The sequence below is a fragment of the Bombina bombina genome, chromosome 2 (genome assembly GCF_027579735.1).
Source record: "Bombina bombina isolate aBomBom1 chromosome 2, aBomBom1.pri, whole genome shotgun sequence".
Taxonomy (NCBI): domain Eukaryota; kingdom Metazoa; phylum Chordata; class Amphibia; order Anura; family Bombinatoridae; genus Bombina; species Bombina bombina.
In genome coordinates this window covers 607,110,066-607,126,582 of record NC_069500.1, presented here as the reverse complement: position 1 = coordinate 607,126,582, position 16,517 = coordinate 607,110,066, and the positions used below count along the sequence as shown (strand labels likewise).

Genomic DNA, 16,517 nt, shown 5'->3' with positions numbered 1-16,517 from the left:
CACATATACGGCGTAACCTAGAAGTTACGCTCGTATATTTCTGCCTTCGGCCGTAGTTATTTGGCCCATAGACAGGTATACCAAACCAGCGCAGTTTGCTATCCAATATACAGCGTAAGGACTTACGTGGCGAAAATGGAGAAATCTTACTCCATTTTCACCTTGCCACAAATTGCAGGCGTAGTAAGCCTTACGCTGTGTATTGGAGCCTCGTAACTCCCTAAACTAGCTGCAAAATAAAACCTAACACCTAACGCATGCGCAATGTCTATCTACCTGTCAACCGCGATCCCCCGCCGCAATCCCTAATAAAGTGTTCAACCCCTAAACCGCCGCTCCCGGACCCCGCCGCCACCTACATTAAATGTCTAACCCCCTAATGTGAGCCCCCTACACCGCCGCCATCTATATTAAAATTAATAACCCCTAATGTGAGCCCTCTACACCACCGCCACCTATTTAAACTATATTCACCCCTAATGTGAGCCCCCTACACCGCCGCCACCTATATTAAAATTATTAACCCCTAATCTAATCCCCCTATACCGCCGCCACCTATATTAAATTAATTAACCCCTAATCTAATCCCCCTATACCGCCGCCACCTATATTAAATTAATTAACCCCTAATCTAATCCCCCTATACTGCCGCCACCTATATTAAATTAATTAACCCCTAATCTAATCCCCCTATACCGCCGCCACCTATATTAAATTAATTAACCCCTAAAATACAAAAATTTTCCTACCACTAAACCTAAGTCTAACCCTACAAATAGCCCTGAAAAGGGCTTTTTGCGTGGCATTGCCCCAAAGTAACCAGCTCTATTGCCAGCCCTTAAAAGGGCTTTTTGCGGGGCATTGCCCCAAAGTAATCGGCTCTTTTACCAGCCCTTAAAAGGGCTTTTTGCGGGGCATTGTCACAAAGTAATCAGCTCTTTTGCCTGTAATCTAAATCCCCCTATACCGCCGCCACCTATAATAAATGTATTACCCCCTAATCTAATCCCCCTACACCGCCGCCACCTATATTAAATATATTAACCCCTAATCTGACCCCCCTACACCGCCGCCACCTATATTAACTACATTAACCCTAATTATATTAGGGTTAATATAGTTAATATAGTTATTATATTATATATATTAACTATATTAACCCTATCTAACGCTAACACCCCTAACTTAATTATTATTAAAATAAATCTAAATAATATTAATAATATTAACTAAATTATTCCTATTTAAAACTAAATACTTACCTATAAAATAAACCCTAACGGCTAGATTTAGAGTTTTGACGGTAACGACCCGAAAAGCTAACGCCGGCTTTTTTCTGGCCGCACCATAAAAATAACTCTGGTATTGAGAGTCCACATAAAGGCTGCGTTAGGCTCCAAAAAAGGAGCGTAGAGCATATTTAACGCAACTTCAACTCTCGATACCAGAGTTGCTTACGCAAGCGGCCAGCCTCAAAAACGTGCTTGTGCACGATTCCCCCATAGGAAACAATGGGGCTGTTTGAGCTGAAAAAAACCCTAACACCTGCAAAAAAGCCGCGTTCAGCTCCTAAGGCAGCCCCATTGTTTGCTATGGGGAAACACTTCCTACGTCTGCACCTAACACTCTAACATGTACCCCGAGTCTAAACACCCCTAACCTTACACTTATTAACCCCTAATCTGCCGCCCCCGCTATCGCTGACCCCTGCATATTATTATTAACCCCTAATCTGCCGCTCCGTAAACCGCCGCTACTTACATTATCCCTATGTACCCCTAATCTGCTGTCCTAACATCGCCGACCCCTATATTATATTTATTAACCCCTAATCTGCCCCCCACAACGTCGCCTCCACCTGCCTACACTTATTAACCCCTAATCTGCCGAGCGGACCGCACCGCTATTATTATAAAGTTATTAACCCCTAATCCGCCTCACTAACCCTATAATAAATAGTATTAACCCCTAATCTGCCCTCCCTAACATCGCCGACACCTAACTTAAATTATTAACCCCTAATCTGCCGACTTGAGCTCACCGCTATTCTAATAAATGTATTAACCCCTAAAGCTAAGTCTAACCCTAACACTAACACCCCCTAAGTTAAATATAATTTACATCTAACGAAATTAATTAACACTTATTAAATAAATTATTCCTATTTAAAGCTAAATACTTACCTGTAAAATAAATCCTAATATAGCTACAATATAAATTATAATTATATTATAGCTATTTTAGGATTAATATTTATTTTACAGGTAACTTTGTATTTATTTTAACCAGGTACAATAGCTATTAAATAGTTAAGAACTATTTAATAGCTAAAATAGCTAAAATAATTACAAATTTACCTGTAAAATAAATCCTAACCTAAGTTACAATTAAACCTAACACTACACTATCAATAAATTAATTAAATTGTAACTTAGGTTAGGATTTATTTTACAGGTAAATTTGTAATTATTTTAACTATTTTAGCTATTAAATAGTTCTTAACTATTTAATAGCTATTGTACCTGGTTAAAATAAATACAAAGTTACCTGTAAAATAAATATTAATCCTAAAATAGCTATAATATAATTATAATTTATGTTGTAGCTATATTAGGATTTATTTTACAGGCAAGTATTTAGCTTTAAATAGGAATAATTTATTTAATAAGAGTTAATTAATTTCGTTAGATGTAAATTATATTTAACTTAGGGGGGGTGTTAGTGTTAGGGTTAGACTTAGCTTTAGGGGTTAATACATTTATTAGAATAGCGGGGAGATTCGGTCGGCAGATTAGGGGTTAATAATTGAAGTTAGGTGTCGGCGATGTTAGGGAGGGCAGATTAGGGGTTAATAAATATAATATAGGGGTCGGCGGTGTTAGGGGCAGCAGATTAGGGGTACATAGCTATAATGTAGCTGGCGGCTCTTTGCGGTCGGCAGATTAGGGGTTAATTATTGTAGGTAGGTGGCGGCGACGTTGTGGGGGGCAGGTTAGGGGTTAATAAATATAATATAGGGGTCGGCGATGTTAGGGCAGCAGATTAGGGGTACATAGGGATAATGTAGCTGGCGGCGGCGTGCGGACGGCAGATTAGGGGTTAATAAGTGTAGGTAGCTGGCGGCGACGTTGTGGGGGGCAGATTAGGGGTTAATAAATATAATATAGGGGTCGGCGGTGTTAGGGGCAGCAGATTAGGGGTACATAAGGATAACGTAGGTGGCGGTCGGCAGATTAGGGGTTAAAAAAATTAATCGAGTTGCGGCGATGTGGGGGGACCTCGGTTTAGGGGTACATAGGTAGTTTATGGGTGTTAGTGTACTTTAGAGTACAGTAGTTAAGAGCTTTATGAACCGGCGTTAGCCCAGAAAGCTCTTAACTACTGACTTTTTTCTGCGGCTGGAGTTTTGTCGTTAGATTTCTAACGCTCACTTCAGACACGACTCTAAATACCGGAGTTAGAAAAATCCCATTGAAAAGATAGGATACGCAATTGACGTAAGGGGATCTGCGGTATGGAAAAGTCGCGACTGAAAAGTGAGCGTTAGACCCTATTTTGAGTGACTCCAAATACCGGAGGTAGCCTAAAACCAGCGTTAGGAGCCTCTAACGCTGGTTTTCACGGCTACCGCCAAACTCCAAATCTAGGCCTAAAATAGCTACAATATAATTAATAATTACATTGTAGCTATTTTAGGGTTTATATTTATTTTACAGGTAACTTGGTATTTATTTTAACTAGGTACAATACCAATTAAATAGTTAATAACTATTTAATAGCTACCTAGTTAAAATAATTACAAATTTACCTGTTAAATAAATCCTAACCTAAATTACAAATACACCTACACTATCAATAAATTAAATAAACTACAAATATCTAAACTAAAATACAATTAAATACATTAAACTAAATTACAAAAAACAAACACTATATTACAAAAAATAAAAAAAGATTACAAGATTTTTAAGCTAATTACACCTATTCTAAGCCCCCTAATAAAATAACAAAGCCACCCAAAATAAAAAAAATTCCCTACCCTAATCTAAATTACAAAAGTAAACAGCTCTATTACCAGCCCTTAAAAGGGCCTTTTGTGGGGCAATGCCCCAAAGTAATCGGCTCTTTTGCCTGTAAAAAAAAAACAACAACCCCCCCATTACAACCCACCACACACATACCCCTACTCTAACCCACCCAATCCCCCTTAAAAAACCTAAGTCTAACCCCCAAGTGCTCCTTATCTGTCCTGAAGACCCGCAGAGAAGGTCCTGTTCCAGGCGGAGAAGTCTTCTTACAGGCGGCGAACTCTTCTTCTTCCAGGATCCAGCCGGTGCGGAGCGGAGGAGTTGAAGACCGATGACCGCGGAGCTGAAGACCGTCCATCTGGAACTGAAGACCGGCGATGCTGGAACTGAAGATCGGCGACGCTGGAACTGAAGACCTCTGGAACTGAAGACCGGAGCCGGAGCGTGGAGGATACTCTTCATAAGATCGCCACCGTACACTGAATAGGAATTCAAGGTACGCAATTAAAAATGGCGTCCCTTGAATTCCTATTGGCTGATTTGAGCCTTCAAATTCAAATCAGCCAATCGGATGAGAGCTACTTTAATTCTATTGGCTGATTTGAATAGCCAATAGAATGAGAGCTACTGTAATTCTATTGGCTGATTAGAGTAGCCAATAGAATTACAGTAGCTCTTATTCTATTGGCTATTCAAATCAGCCAATAGAATTAAAGTAGCTTGCATCCGATTGGCTGATTTGAATTTGAAGGCTCAAATCAGCCAATAGGAATTCAAGGGACGCCATTTTTAATCGCGTACCTTGAATTCCTATTCAGTGTACGGCGGCGATCGTATGAAGAGGATCCTCCACGCTCCGGCTCCGGTCTTCAGTTCCAGAGGTCTTCAGTTCCAACGTCGCCGATCTTCAGTTCCAGATGGACGGTCTTCAGCTCCGCGGTCATCGGTCTTCAACTCCTCCGCTCCGCGCCCGCTGGATCCTGGAAGAAGAAGAGGTCGCCGCCTGGAAGAAGACTTCTCCGCCTGGAACAGGACCTTCTCCGCCGGTCTTCAGGACAGGTAAGGAGCACTTGGGGGTTAGACTTAGGTTTTTTAAGGGGGGATTGGGTGGGTTAGAGTAGGGGTATGTGTGTGGTGGGTTGTAATGGGGGAGTTGTTGTTTTTTTTTTTAAAGGCAAAAGAGCTGCTTACTTTGGGGCATTGCCCCACAAAAGGCCATTTTAAGGGCTGGTAATAGAGCTGTTTACTTTTGTAATTTAGATTAGGGTAGGGAATTTTTTTTATTTTGGGGGGCTTTGTAATTTTATAAGGGGGCTTAGAATAGGTGTAATTAGCTTAAAAATCTTGTAATCTTTTTTTATTTTTTGTAATTTAGTGTTTGTTTTTTTTTGTAATTTAGTTTAGTGAATTTAATTGTATTTTAGTTTAGATATTTGTAGTTTATTTAATTTATTGATAGTGTAGGTTATTTTACAGGTAAGTTGGTAATTATTTTAACTAGGTAGCTATTAAATAGTTATTAACTATTTAATAGCTATTGTACCTTGTTAAAATAAATACCAAGTTACCTGTAAAATAAATATAAACCCTAAAATAGCTACAATGTAATTATTAATTATATTGTAGCTATCTTAGGGTTTATTTTATAGGTAAGTATTTAGTTTTAAATAGGAATAATTTAGTTAATATTATTTAGATTTATTTTAATAAGAATTAAGTTAGGGGTGTTAGAGTTAGATAGGGTTAATATAGTTAATATATATAATATAATAACTTTATTAACTATATTAACCCTAATATAATTAGGGTTAATATAGGTGGCGGCGGTGTAGGGGGATTAGATTAGGGGGTAATACATTTATTATAGGTGGCGGTGGTGTAGGGGGATTTAGATTACAGGCAAAAGAGCTGATTACTTTGTGACAATGCCCCGCAAAAAGCCCTTTTAAGGGCTGGTAAAAGAGCTGGTTACTTTGGGGCAATGCCCCGCAAAAAGGCTGGCAATAGAGCTGGTTACTTTGAGGCAATGCCACACAAAAAGCCCTTTTCAGGGCTATTTGTAGGGTTAGACTTAGGTTTAGTGGTAGGGAAATTTTAGTATTTTAGTGGTTAAATAATTTAATATAGGTGGCGGCAGTATAGGGGGATTTGATTAGGGGTTAATTAATTTAATATAGGTGGCGGCGGTATAGGGGGATTAGATTAGGGGTTAATATATTTAATATAGGTGGCGGCGGTGTAGGGGGATCATATAAGGGGTTAATATAGTTTAAATAGGTGGCGGCGGTGTAGGGGGATCATTTTAGGGGGTAATATAGTTTAAATAGGTGGCGGCGGTGTAGGGGGATCATATTAGGGGGTAATATAGTTTAAATAGGTGGCGGCGGTGTAGGGGGATCATATTACGGGTTAATATAGTTTAAATAGGTTGCGGGGGTGTAGGGGGATCATATTAGGGGGTAATATAGTTTAAATAGGTGGCGGCGGGGTAGGGGGATCATATTAGGGGGTAACATAGTTAATGTAGGTGGTGTCGGGGTAGGGGGCTCACATTAGGGGGTAAAACATTTAATGTAGCTAGCGGCGGTGTAGGGGGCTTAGATTAGGGGGTAATATAGTTAATGTAGGTGGCGGCGGGGTAGGGGGCTCACATTAGGGGGTAAAACATTTAATGTAGCTAGCGGCGGTGTAGGGGGCTCAGATGAGGGGGTAATATAGATAATGTAGCTGGTGGCGGGGTCCGGGAGCGGCGGTTTAGGGGTTAATATATTTATTGTTAGGAGTGAGAGGGGGGATTGATAGAGGGGTATACGTGTCGGGCTATGTTTGGGAGGCGTGTTAGACAGTACGGGTGATTTAATTACTTAGTCAGGTTTTTTAGGCGGGGGCAGTTTCTAAAGTACCGTAAGTCACTGGCGACTCCAGAAATTTGTACTTACGCAGATTTCTGGACATCGCTGGTTTGTTAGACTTACGGCACTTTAGCATATTGCGGCGCCGTATATGAGATTGCGAGCTGAAACTTCGGGCGGCGCAGGTTTCCATGCTTGCGCCGAAACCTGCGCCGTATATCGGATCGCGGCCTAGCTGTTTAATCTCCACAAAGTCAGCCTCAGAGAAATCTAGATTTTGATGTAGGAAAGGACCCTGTATTAGAAGGTCCTTCCGATAAGGTAACCTCCATGAAAGAGATGAGGACATTATCATCAGATCTGTGAACCAGGTCCTTTGAGGCCAGGATGGAGCAATTAAATCACTGAGGCCTGCTCCTGCTTGATGCTGGTCACTACACAAGGGAGAAGAGGCAATGGAGGAAAGAGATATATGAGTCTGAACCTCCATGGGACTGCTAGAGCGTCTACTAATTCTGCTTGAGGATCCCTGGATCTCAACACGTATCTGGGTAGTTTAGCATTGAGATGAGAGACCATGAGATCGATCCCTTTAGTGATGAAAGGCAAAGAATGACTGGGGGGATGGGGGAAGTGGGAGGGATATTTAAGCCTTTGGTTGGGGTGTCTTTTCCTCCTCCTGGTGGCCAGGTGTTGTATTCCCCAACAGTAAGGAATGAAGTCGTGGACTCTCCCTGCCAGGAAAGGAATTTATCTGGTAAGATAGTCTGAACCTACAAGGAACTGCTAACGGGTCTACTAACTCTGCCGGAGGATCCCTCGATCTCGACCCGTACCTGGGTAGCTTGGTATTGAGACGAGAGGCCATGAGATCTATTTCCAGAAGCCCCCATCTGAGGGTTATTTCTCAAATCCCCTCGGGTGGAGAGACCATTCTCCCAGGTGAAAGGATTTTCTGCTGAGGAAGTCCGCTTCCCAGTTCTCCACCCCCAGAATGTGGATCGATGAGAGACAGCAGTCGTGGACTTCCGCCCATTGAAGGATTTAGGACATTTCGCTCATTGCTAAGGAACGTCTCGTTCCTCCCTGATGGTTGACGTAAGCGACCAAAGTTATATTGTCCGATTGAAATCTGATATACCGGGCAGAACTGAGCTGGAGCCATGCCCTTAGAGCATTGAGAAGTGCCTGGAGCTTTAGAATATTGATCGGAAGAGAAGATTCTTCTCGGGACCATGTCCCCTGAGCTATCCTGGGACTCCAGACATCTGAATGCATTTCATAGTTTTTCACAGCTACAGGGCGTTAGTTCAGTTGCGCCATATAGATAACATTGTGCTCATGCATTGAAAGGCTAAAATGCATGTCTGTCAAATGAACTGAAATAAGAAGGCAGGCTGCAGAGCCCTAAATACAAGGTAATCACAGAGGTAAAAAGTGTATTAATATAACCGTGTTGGTTATACAAAACTGGGGAATAGGTAATAAAGGGATTATCTATATTTTCAAACAATTACGATTCTGGAGTAGACTGTCCCTTTAATAACAGAAAACACTCTTTCGGGACTTTTCTGTTAAATACAAGTAGCAGCCAAATTAATTTTGGATTGTGAGTAACATAAAAAACAAACCAAAAAAAACGCTGACCATATTGGATGAAAAGAAAAAATTATTATCGGGAGGGTTTAAAGAAAAAAAAAAAAAGTCCTTAAAGGGACATGCCACCCACATTTTTTCTTTAATGATTTAGAAAGAGAATGCAATTTTAAACATCTTTCTAATTTACTTATATTATCTAATTTGTTTTATTCTCTTAATATTCTTTGATGAAAAGCATATCTAGATATGCTCACTAGCTGCTGATTGGTTGCTGCACATAGAAGCCTCGTGTGATTGGCTCACCATGTGCATTGCTTTTTCTTCAACTAAGGATATCTAAAAAATGAAACAAAATAAATAATAGAAGTAAATTGTAATGTTGTTTAAATTTCTATTCTCTATCTGAATCATGAAAGAAAGATTTTGGGTTTAGTGGCCCTTTAATGTTGAATGAACAATCAGACATTAGATGATTTTGATTCCTTAAGATGTTTTAGTGTTTGAAACTATGAGTTAGTCAATACAATATGTTTACATTTTTACTAAACAATTGTGATTGATAAAATGTGAACAGAGCATGCACAGTGTGAAAAGCCAAGTTATGCGGTGTGAAACCATAATGGGTGTTCAAGAAATTAAATCTTCTGAATTACAAAAAGTCGAACCTATGCAAAATGTAGGGTGAAAAGTTTTTTTGTTGTTGTTAATGAATTGGAATACTATTACTTAGCACTGTCAATACAAAGTATATGAAACGGTGAGCAATACAATTTATTAGAAACCATTAAAAAAAATGTGTTTTCTTGTGGACTGGCATACCTGAAAGCTGACACTACCAACTGGGAGGTAGCTGTAATCCTCTAGCATACTCAGGTACTCTGCCACCAGAGCAGCCGCGTGCACTAAACACATAGCAGCCTCAGTATAATATTTTCTCTTTGCATGTTTCTCTGCCATATTCTGTAGCCAAGTCAGCCTCAGGTCTGGGGATGTTTGATAGCCTTTAGCAATCCTAATGCAGACAGAAAAATAATTTTCACTTACCATCCCCAAATTTCATATTATATTTTTCTCAATATCTTAATGAAGTGCTCATATACGTTAAAGGCATATGAAACCCACATTTTTTCTTTCATGATTCAGAACACCAATCAGCAAGGGCTACCCAGGGTGCTAAACCAAAAATGGGCCGGCTCTTAAGCTTACATTCCTGCTTTTTCAAATAAAGATACCAAGAGAAATAAGAAAAAATGATAATAGTAGTGAATTAGAAAGTTGCTTAAAATTGCATGTTCCATCTGACTCATGAAAGAAAAAAAAACTCGGTTTCATCTCTCTTTAAATCACCATACAACAATACTTTGTAGACATTATTGCAATGTTTTCTTTTTTGATAATATTGACAAAGTACACTAAGCTATACATTAAGGGTTAGATTACGAGTGGAGCACAAACGCTCACGCTCGAGCGATAAGGGGTATATCATGGGTGTTTGAGCTTGTTGGCCTTACTGTTCGTATTACCAGTTGAAAGTAAACACGATTGCGTAAACACAATCTCGATCTACGCTAATCATTACCCGCGACTTCAGAGCTGTGGTTAACTGTTTTGCAAAACTAAAACGGTGAACAAAATACATTACAAAGTACACTTACACTAATAATAACACTACTTTAAGGGACACTGAACCCAAATCTTTTCTTTTGTGATTTAGATAGAGCATGCAATTTTAAGCAACTTTCTAATTTACACCTATTATCAATTTTTCTTTGTTCTTTTGCTATCTTTATTTGAAAAAGACATTAAGGATTTTTTTTTTTAATCCAGAACTCTGGACAGCACTTTTTTTTATTGGTGGATGAATTTATCCACCAATCAGCAAGAACAACCCAGGTTGTTCACCAAAAATGGGCCGGCATCTAAACTAACATTCTTGCATTTCAAATAAAGATACCAAGAGAATGAAGAAAATTTGATAATAGGAGTGAATTATAAAGTTGCTTAAAATGTCATACTCTATATGAATCACAATAGAAAAAATGTGGGTTCAGTGTCCCTTTAATAAAAATTATTTAAAAAAAATATTGCACACAAAAGGTATAAAGGCTCAAAGATATGAGGTCTCAGGTGTAAAAAAAAAAAGGACAGGCATGTCTAAAGAAGGATATATATATATATATATATATATATATATATATATATATATATATATATATATATATATATATATATATATATATATATGTATATGTGTGTGTGTGTACACACACATTTGTATTTGAGATAACTTGTGAATGTATGTAATATTATCCAGTTCTTGTTAAGTGGCATTCTTGTGTTACTAAAGGGTGAATTTCTGATCTGGCAGAATCTCATTTAAGCAGTGGCCTGTGCTAATGCCTTTCCGTGCAAATATCTGTGCTTCAGGACACTATTGTCTAGATACAAGTGGCAACATTAGCACACACACACAATTGTAAAATATCCTGCCCGTGTTAACTTGCGGGCGTTTAACAAATTTAAAGTAAAAGCAGCCACGCGAGTGCAAACTAAACAGAAGAACTTGCGTAAAGGGTTAGGTCTAAAAAAAGTTAAATTAAACACAATGCATACATTAAAATATTTGAATGGAAAGGGCTATAATGTATATATACATACATATACATGTCTAAATATGTGTATGTATGCATACACATTTGTATATATGTGTATACATGTGTTTTTATGTGTTTCTGTGTGTATATATATATATATATATATATATATAATATGTTTTATTGTGTATATACTGTAAATATTTTACATTCCAAAGATCTTTACATGGGGAAAATGTTCTATGTATTTTTAAATAGATATTCCTATTTATATCTGTATTTACATACATACATACATACACTGCACTCTGGTGTTTTTCCTCTCCTGTAACTCTTCTGGTATGTGAATATATTCCCTGTCAATCTGCAAAGTATTCACTGCACTCTGGTGTTTTTCCTCTCCTGTAACTCTCTTTTGGTATGCGAATATATTCCCTGTCAATCTGCAAAGTATTCACTGAACTCTGGTGTTTTTCCTCTCCTGTAACTCTCTTTTGGTATGTGAATATATTCCCTGTCAATCTGCAACGTATTCACTGCACTCAGGTGTTTTTTCTCTCCTGTAACTCTCTCTTGGTATGTGTATATTTACATAGAGCAAATGATTTTAGGTCGTTAATTTAGTCCTACATTTGTTGTACTCTTAACAAATGGTTTGTTAATTGCCATGTGATGTTCAATACTTGCTATTATTCTCCAATTTATAGCTGTCTTATGCCATAGTTTTAACCTCCTCCAAATGTTATTGTCTGTTTACTTAAAGGGACAGTCAAGTCCAAAAAAAACTTTCATGTTTCAAATAAGGCATGTAATTTTAAACAACTTTCCAATTTATGTTTATCACCAATTTTGCTTTGATCTGTTGGTATTCTTAGTTGAAAGCTAAACCTAGGAGGTTCATATGCTAATTTCTTAGACCTTGAAGGCCGCCTCTAATCTAAAGGCATTTTGATCATTTTTCACCACTAGAGGGCATTAGTTTGTGTTTCATATAGATAACATTGAGCTCATGCACGTGAATTTACAATGGAGACTGCTCTGATTGGCTAAAATGCAAGTCTGTCAAAAGAACTGAAATAAGGGAGCAGTCTGCTGAGGCTTAGATACAAGGTAATTACAGAGGTAAAACGCGTATAATTATAACTGTGTTGGTTATGCAAAATTAGGGAATTGGTAATTAAGGGATTATCTATCTTTTAAAACAACAAAAATTCTGGTGTTGACTGTCCCTTTAACTCACCCTGACCAGGCCACAATCTAACTTTCAAATTGGCCCTTCGTTTGTCTCTGATTTATCAATCAAGAAATTTAGTGGACACAGCTGACTTCCCTGAATATATATATTTTAATATCAGCTTGGGATGTGCATTGCTCTGGGCTGTGCATTGTATATGTTTTGAAGTGAACATTTTATAAGTGAGGCATTAACAATAGAATTATACAATAATTCAACAAGGATTGGGCAAGGGACAAGACACAAGGCAAGTACTTCTGTAATATTATGTTCTATGTATCTCACTGTTTCCTTATGCAATTGCTATTGTAATACTGTGTCTTATGTGTTTAATTGGTTCCTACTTTTGTAAAAATGCTCAATATATTCACATTCCTTTTTGCTGCCTCTTGTCTCTATAACAAACTACTTTATTCAATTACTCCTTCTCCCTCTCCACCTGCACTGTTCATTAGCCCATCTCTCTTAAACTCACCTAACTTTTGTACTCATAAACTTTACCTATTCTTAAACACTCTCTCTCCCCCTGCACCTCGTCTCAAAAGCAGTCTCATTACTGCAAATCTGTATCTCATCTCATCTCATGTCACTCTCCCTCTTGCTTTTATTTACTGCTGGTGACATCTCCCCTAATCCTGGTCCCCAACAACTGCCTAGCCGTGCACATCCTAGTGTACCGTCCCATAGACTCAGAAAACAAAACTCAGCCAACCTTACTCACATTCCTCTTGCATCAAAAGCCACTACCCCTTTCACTTGTGCACTCTGGAACTCTCGCTCTGTTTGCAGCAAGCTCACTTCTATACATGACCTCTTTATCTCTCACTCCCTTTTGGCCCTAACAGAAACCTGTCTCTCTCCCCTAGACACAGCATCCACTGCTGCTCTGTCACATGGGGGTCTACACTTAAGCCACACTCCTAGGTCTGGTAATAGACAAGGAGGTGCTGTTGGTATTTTACTTTCCTCTCGTTACACCTTTCAACAAATACAACCCATCTCTTCCCTCACATTTTCCACAATCGAAACCCACATGATTCACTTATTCTCTCCTCTCTCTATACGTGTTGCAGTCATATACTGACCCCCTGGCTCCTCAACTCAATTTTTAGATCACTTGGCTGCCTGGCTACCTTATTTCCTTTCCTCAGACACCCCTGCCCTCATTCTTGGCGACTTCAACATCCCTCTTGACAATCCCACTGCCTCATCTGCAAAACAACTTCTGCAACTCACTTCCTCTTTCGGTCTGTTACAATGGACTGATTCTCCCACTCATACAGACAGGAACTCCCTTGACCTGATCTTTAGCTATCGATGCACTCTCTCAAACTTCACAAACTCCCCCTTTCCGCTTTCTGACCACCATCTCCTTACTTGCAACATATCATCCCTCCCTACAACTCTCCCTCCTTCTACTCCTCACACCAAACTTCACAGAAGCATTATGTCATTAGATCAGCAACAGTTTGCTAATTCCCTTGAACCTCTCCTCTCATCCTTCTCCTCCTTTTCCTGCCCTGACCAATCTATATGCCACTATAATTCCACCCTTACATCCGTGCTTGACAATCTGGCCCCTCTTACCATAGCTCGGAAATCACACACTCATCCTCAGCCCTGGCATACTCCTCTGACACCGTACCTACGCAGAGCGGCACTGGAGAAAATCTCGGAATTCAGCTGATTTTCTTCATTACAAATTCAACTTGAACTCCTACTAATTCTGCCCTTAATCTCCATAAGCAACACTACTTCTCTTCCCTTAACCTACTCTAACCTTGCTTTATACTAGTTCCTCTCCTCCATTGCTATCCCCTGAACCCCCTTAGAATGTAAGCCTAAGAGTCCAGCTGTTTGTAGATCACCTTCTTAAGAGCTGACTACAACAGTGCCACTCTTGGCAGGGCCCTCTACCCATTTGATCCCTATAATTGTTTTGTTGTACTCCACTTTGTTTATAGCGCTGTGGAATCTGTTGGCGCTCTACAAATAACCGATAATAATAATAATATTTTACTTTAGACATATATAGAAATATATATTTTAAAATAAATATAACATTTTCTTCTATGTGAAGAGCATTGGAATGTAAAATATGCATAACTACATTCCAGTTAGCATTGGAGGTTTAACTCCTGTCAAGTGTTCGTTTTTTCCAGTTTGCGGTCTCCATTGAAGTCTATGGGGAGAAGTTAGTAAGATCACGATATCCTAAGTCCTAAAGTAAGCGCATGTCAGTTTTCACCTGCGCACAAACAATTTTACTTTCAACTAATCGGTGGATGTTAAAAGTTTACTTCTATCGATGTTTGCGCAAGCAAAAATGCTAAATAGCGCGCTAATTGTAATTTTGTCATATGTATGGTATAAAAAATTCAAAAAACTTGTTTTGAATATTGAAAAAACAACAAAATGTATACTTACTTTATAAATTATTTTCTTTCCTGGCATGGAGAGTCCACAAATCCATTCTAATACTAGTGGGAATTCAACTCCTGGCCACAAGGAGGAAAAAAGAACACCTCAGCAGAGCTGTTAAGTATCACTCCTACTTTCCATAAGCCCCCAGTAATTCAGCCGAAGGAATATGGAAAGAGAAGATGACACAAGGGTATAGAGCTGAGGTTTACATAAAAAAAACTGCGGTCTTAAATTGAATTAAGGGCGGGTCGTAGACTCTCCATGCCAGGAAAGAAAAGAATTTATCAGGTAAGCATAAGTTTTGTTTTCTTTCTAATGGCATGTAGAGTCCACAAATCCATTCTAATTACTAGTGGGAACCAATATCCAAGCTAGAGGACACAGAATGGAAGGGCAGGAGAACAAGACAGGCGAACCTAAACAGAGGGCACCACCGATTGAAGAACTTTTCTCCCAAAAGAAGCCTCAGCCGAGGCAAAAGTATAAAATTTGTAGAATTTTGAAAAAGTATGCAACGAGGACCAAGTGGCCGGCTTGTAGATTTGTTTCACAGAAGTTTCATTTTTGAAGGCCCAGGAAGAAGAGACAGCCCTAGTGGAATGAGCAGTAATTCTCTCAGGAGGCTGTTGTCCAGCTGTCTCAAAAGCCAACCAGATAACACCTCTCAACCAGAGAGAAAGAGTAGAAGTGGCCTTCTGACCCTTACATTTACCAGAGAAAACAACGAACAGGGCAGGAGATTGTCGAAAATCTTTAGTTGCCTGTAGATAAAATTGTAGAGCACACACTACATCCAGGTTATGCAACAGTCGTTCCTTCTGAGAAGGATTAGGACAAAATGAATTAACAATTTCCTGACTGATGTTGCGATCCGACACTACCTTGGGAAGATATCCCAACTTACGAAGGAGCGCCTTATCCGCATGAAAAATAAGGGGAATTACATTGCAGAGCCGAAAGCTCGGAAACTCTGTGAGCAAAGAAAATAGCGAGGAAAAACACAACTTTCCAAGATAACAACTTAATATCAACAGAGTGCATAGGCTCAAATGGAGCCTGTTGCAGAACTTTAAGAACAAGATTAAGGCTTCAAGGAGGAGCAACAGGTTTAAAACAGGCCTGATTCTGACCAAGGGCTAAACAAAAGATTGAACATCTGGCAGGTCTGCCAGAAATTTATGCAAAAGAACAGACAGTGCAGAGATCTGACCCTTGAGAGTACTGACTGACAAACATTTCTCCAGGCCATCCTGAAGAAAGGACAAAATGGGGGAACCCTCACCAGACTCCAAGAGAAATCCCATGATTTGCACCAATAAAGTTATTTACGCCATAACTTATGGTAACTCTTATGAGTTACCGGCTTACAAGCTTGAAGTAGCAATGAACTTAGAAAAAACGTGTCTAGACAACACTAGGCGTTCAATCTCCAAGCAGTCAGCAGGGACCCTGAAGTAGAAAGTCCTTCCTCAAAGGCAACCTCCAAGATCAGCGAATCAGATCCTGTGAGGCCAGGCGGGTGTGATTAGGATCACCAAAGCCTTTTCCTGTTCGATACAAGCTATTACTCGAGGAAGAGGGCAAATGGAGGAAATAGGTACACAAGACCGACGTCCCAAGGAACCGCCAGAGCGTCGATCAAAGCGGATCTCTTTATCTTGATCCGTATTTTGGAAGTTTGGTGTTTAGATGAGACGCCATCAGACCTAACTCCGGAACCTCCCATCTGAGGGTTATCATTGAGAATACTTCCGGATGAAGGGCCCACTCCCCTGGATGAAAAGTC

The 16,517-nt window shown here is 39.4% G+C and overlaps 1 protein-coding gene across 1 annotated transcript in view; it reads right to left on the bottom strand.

The window, feature by feature from the left end:
* Positions 1-16,517, bottom strand: part of DOCK8 (dedicator of cytokinesis 8) — a 515,743-nt gene that overhangs the window by 155,752 nt on the left and 343,474 nt on the right. Inside the window, exon 40 of the mRNA XM_053699981.1 lies at positions 9,299-9,491. Within this exon, the coding sequence (XP_053555956.1) occupies positions 9,299-9,491 (193 nt within the window). The remainder of the gene's footprint in view (positions 1-9,298; positions 9,492-16,517) is intronic.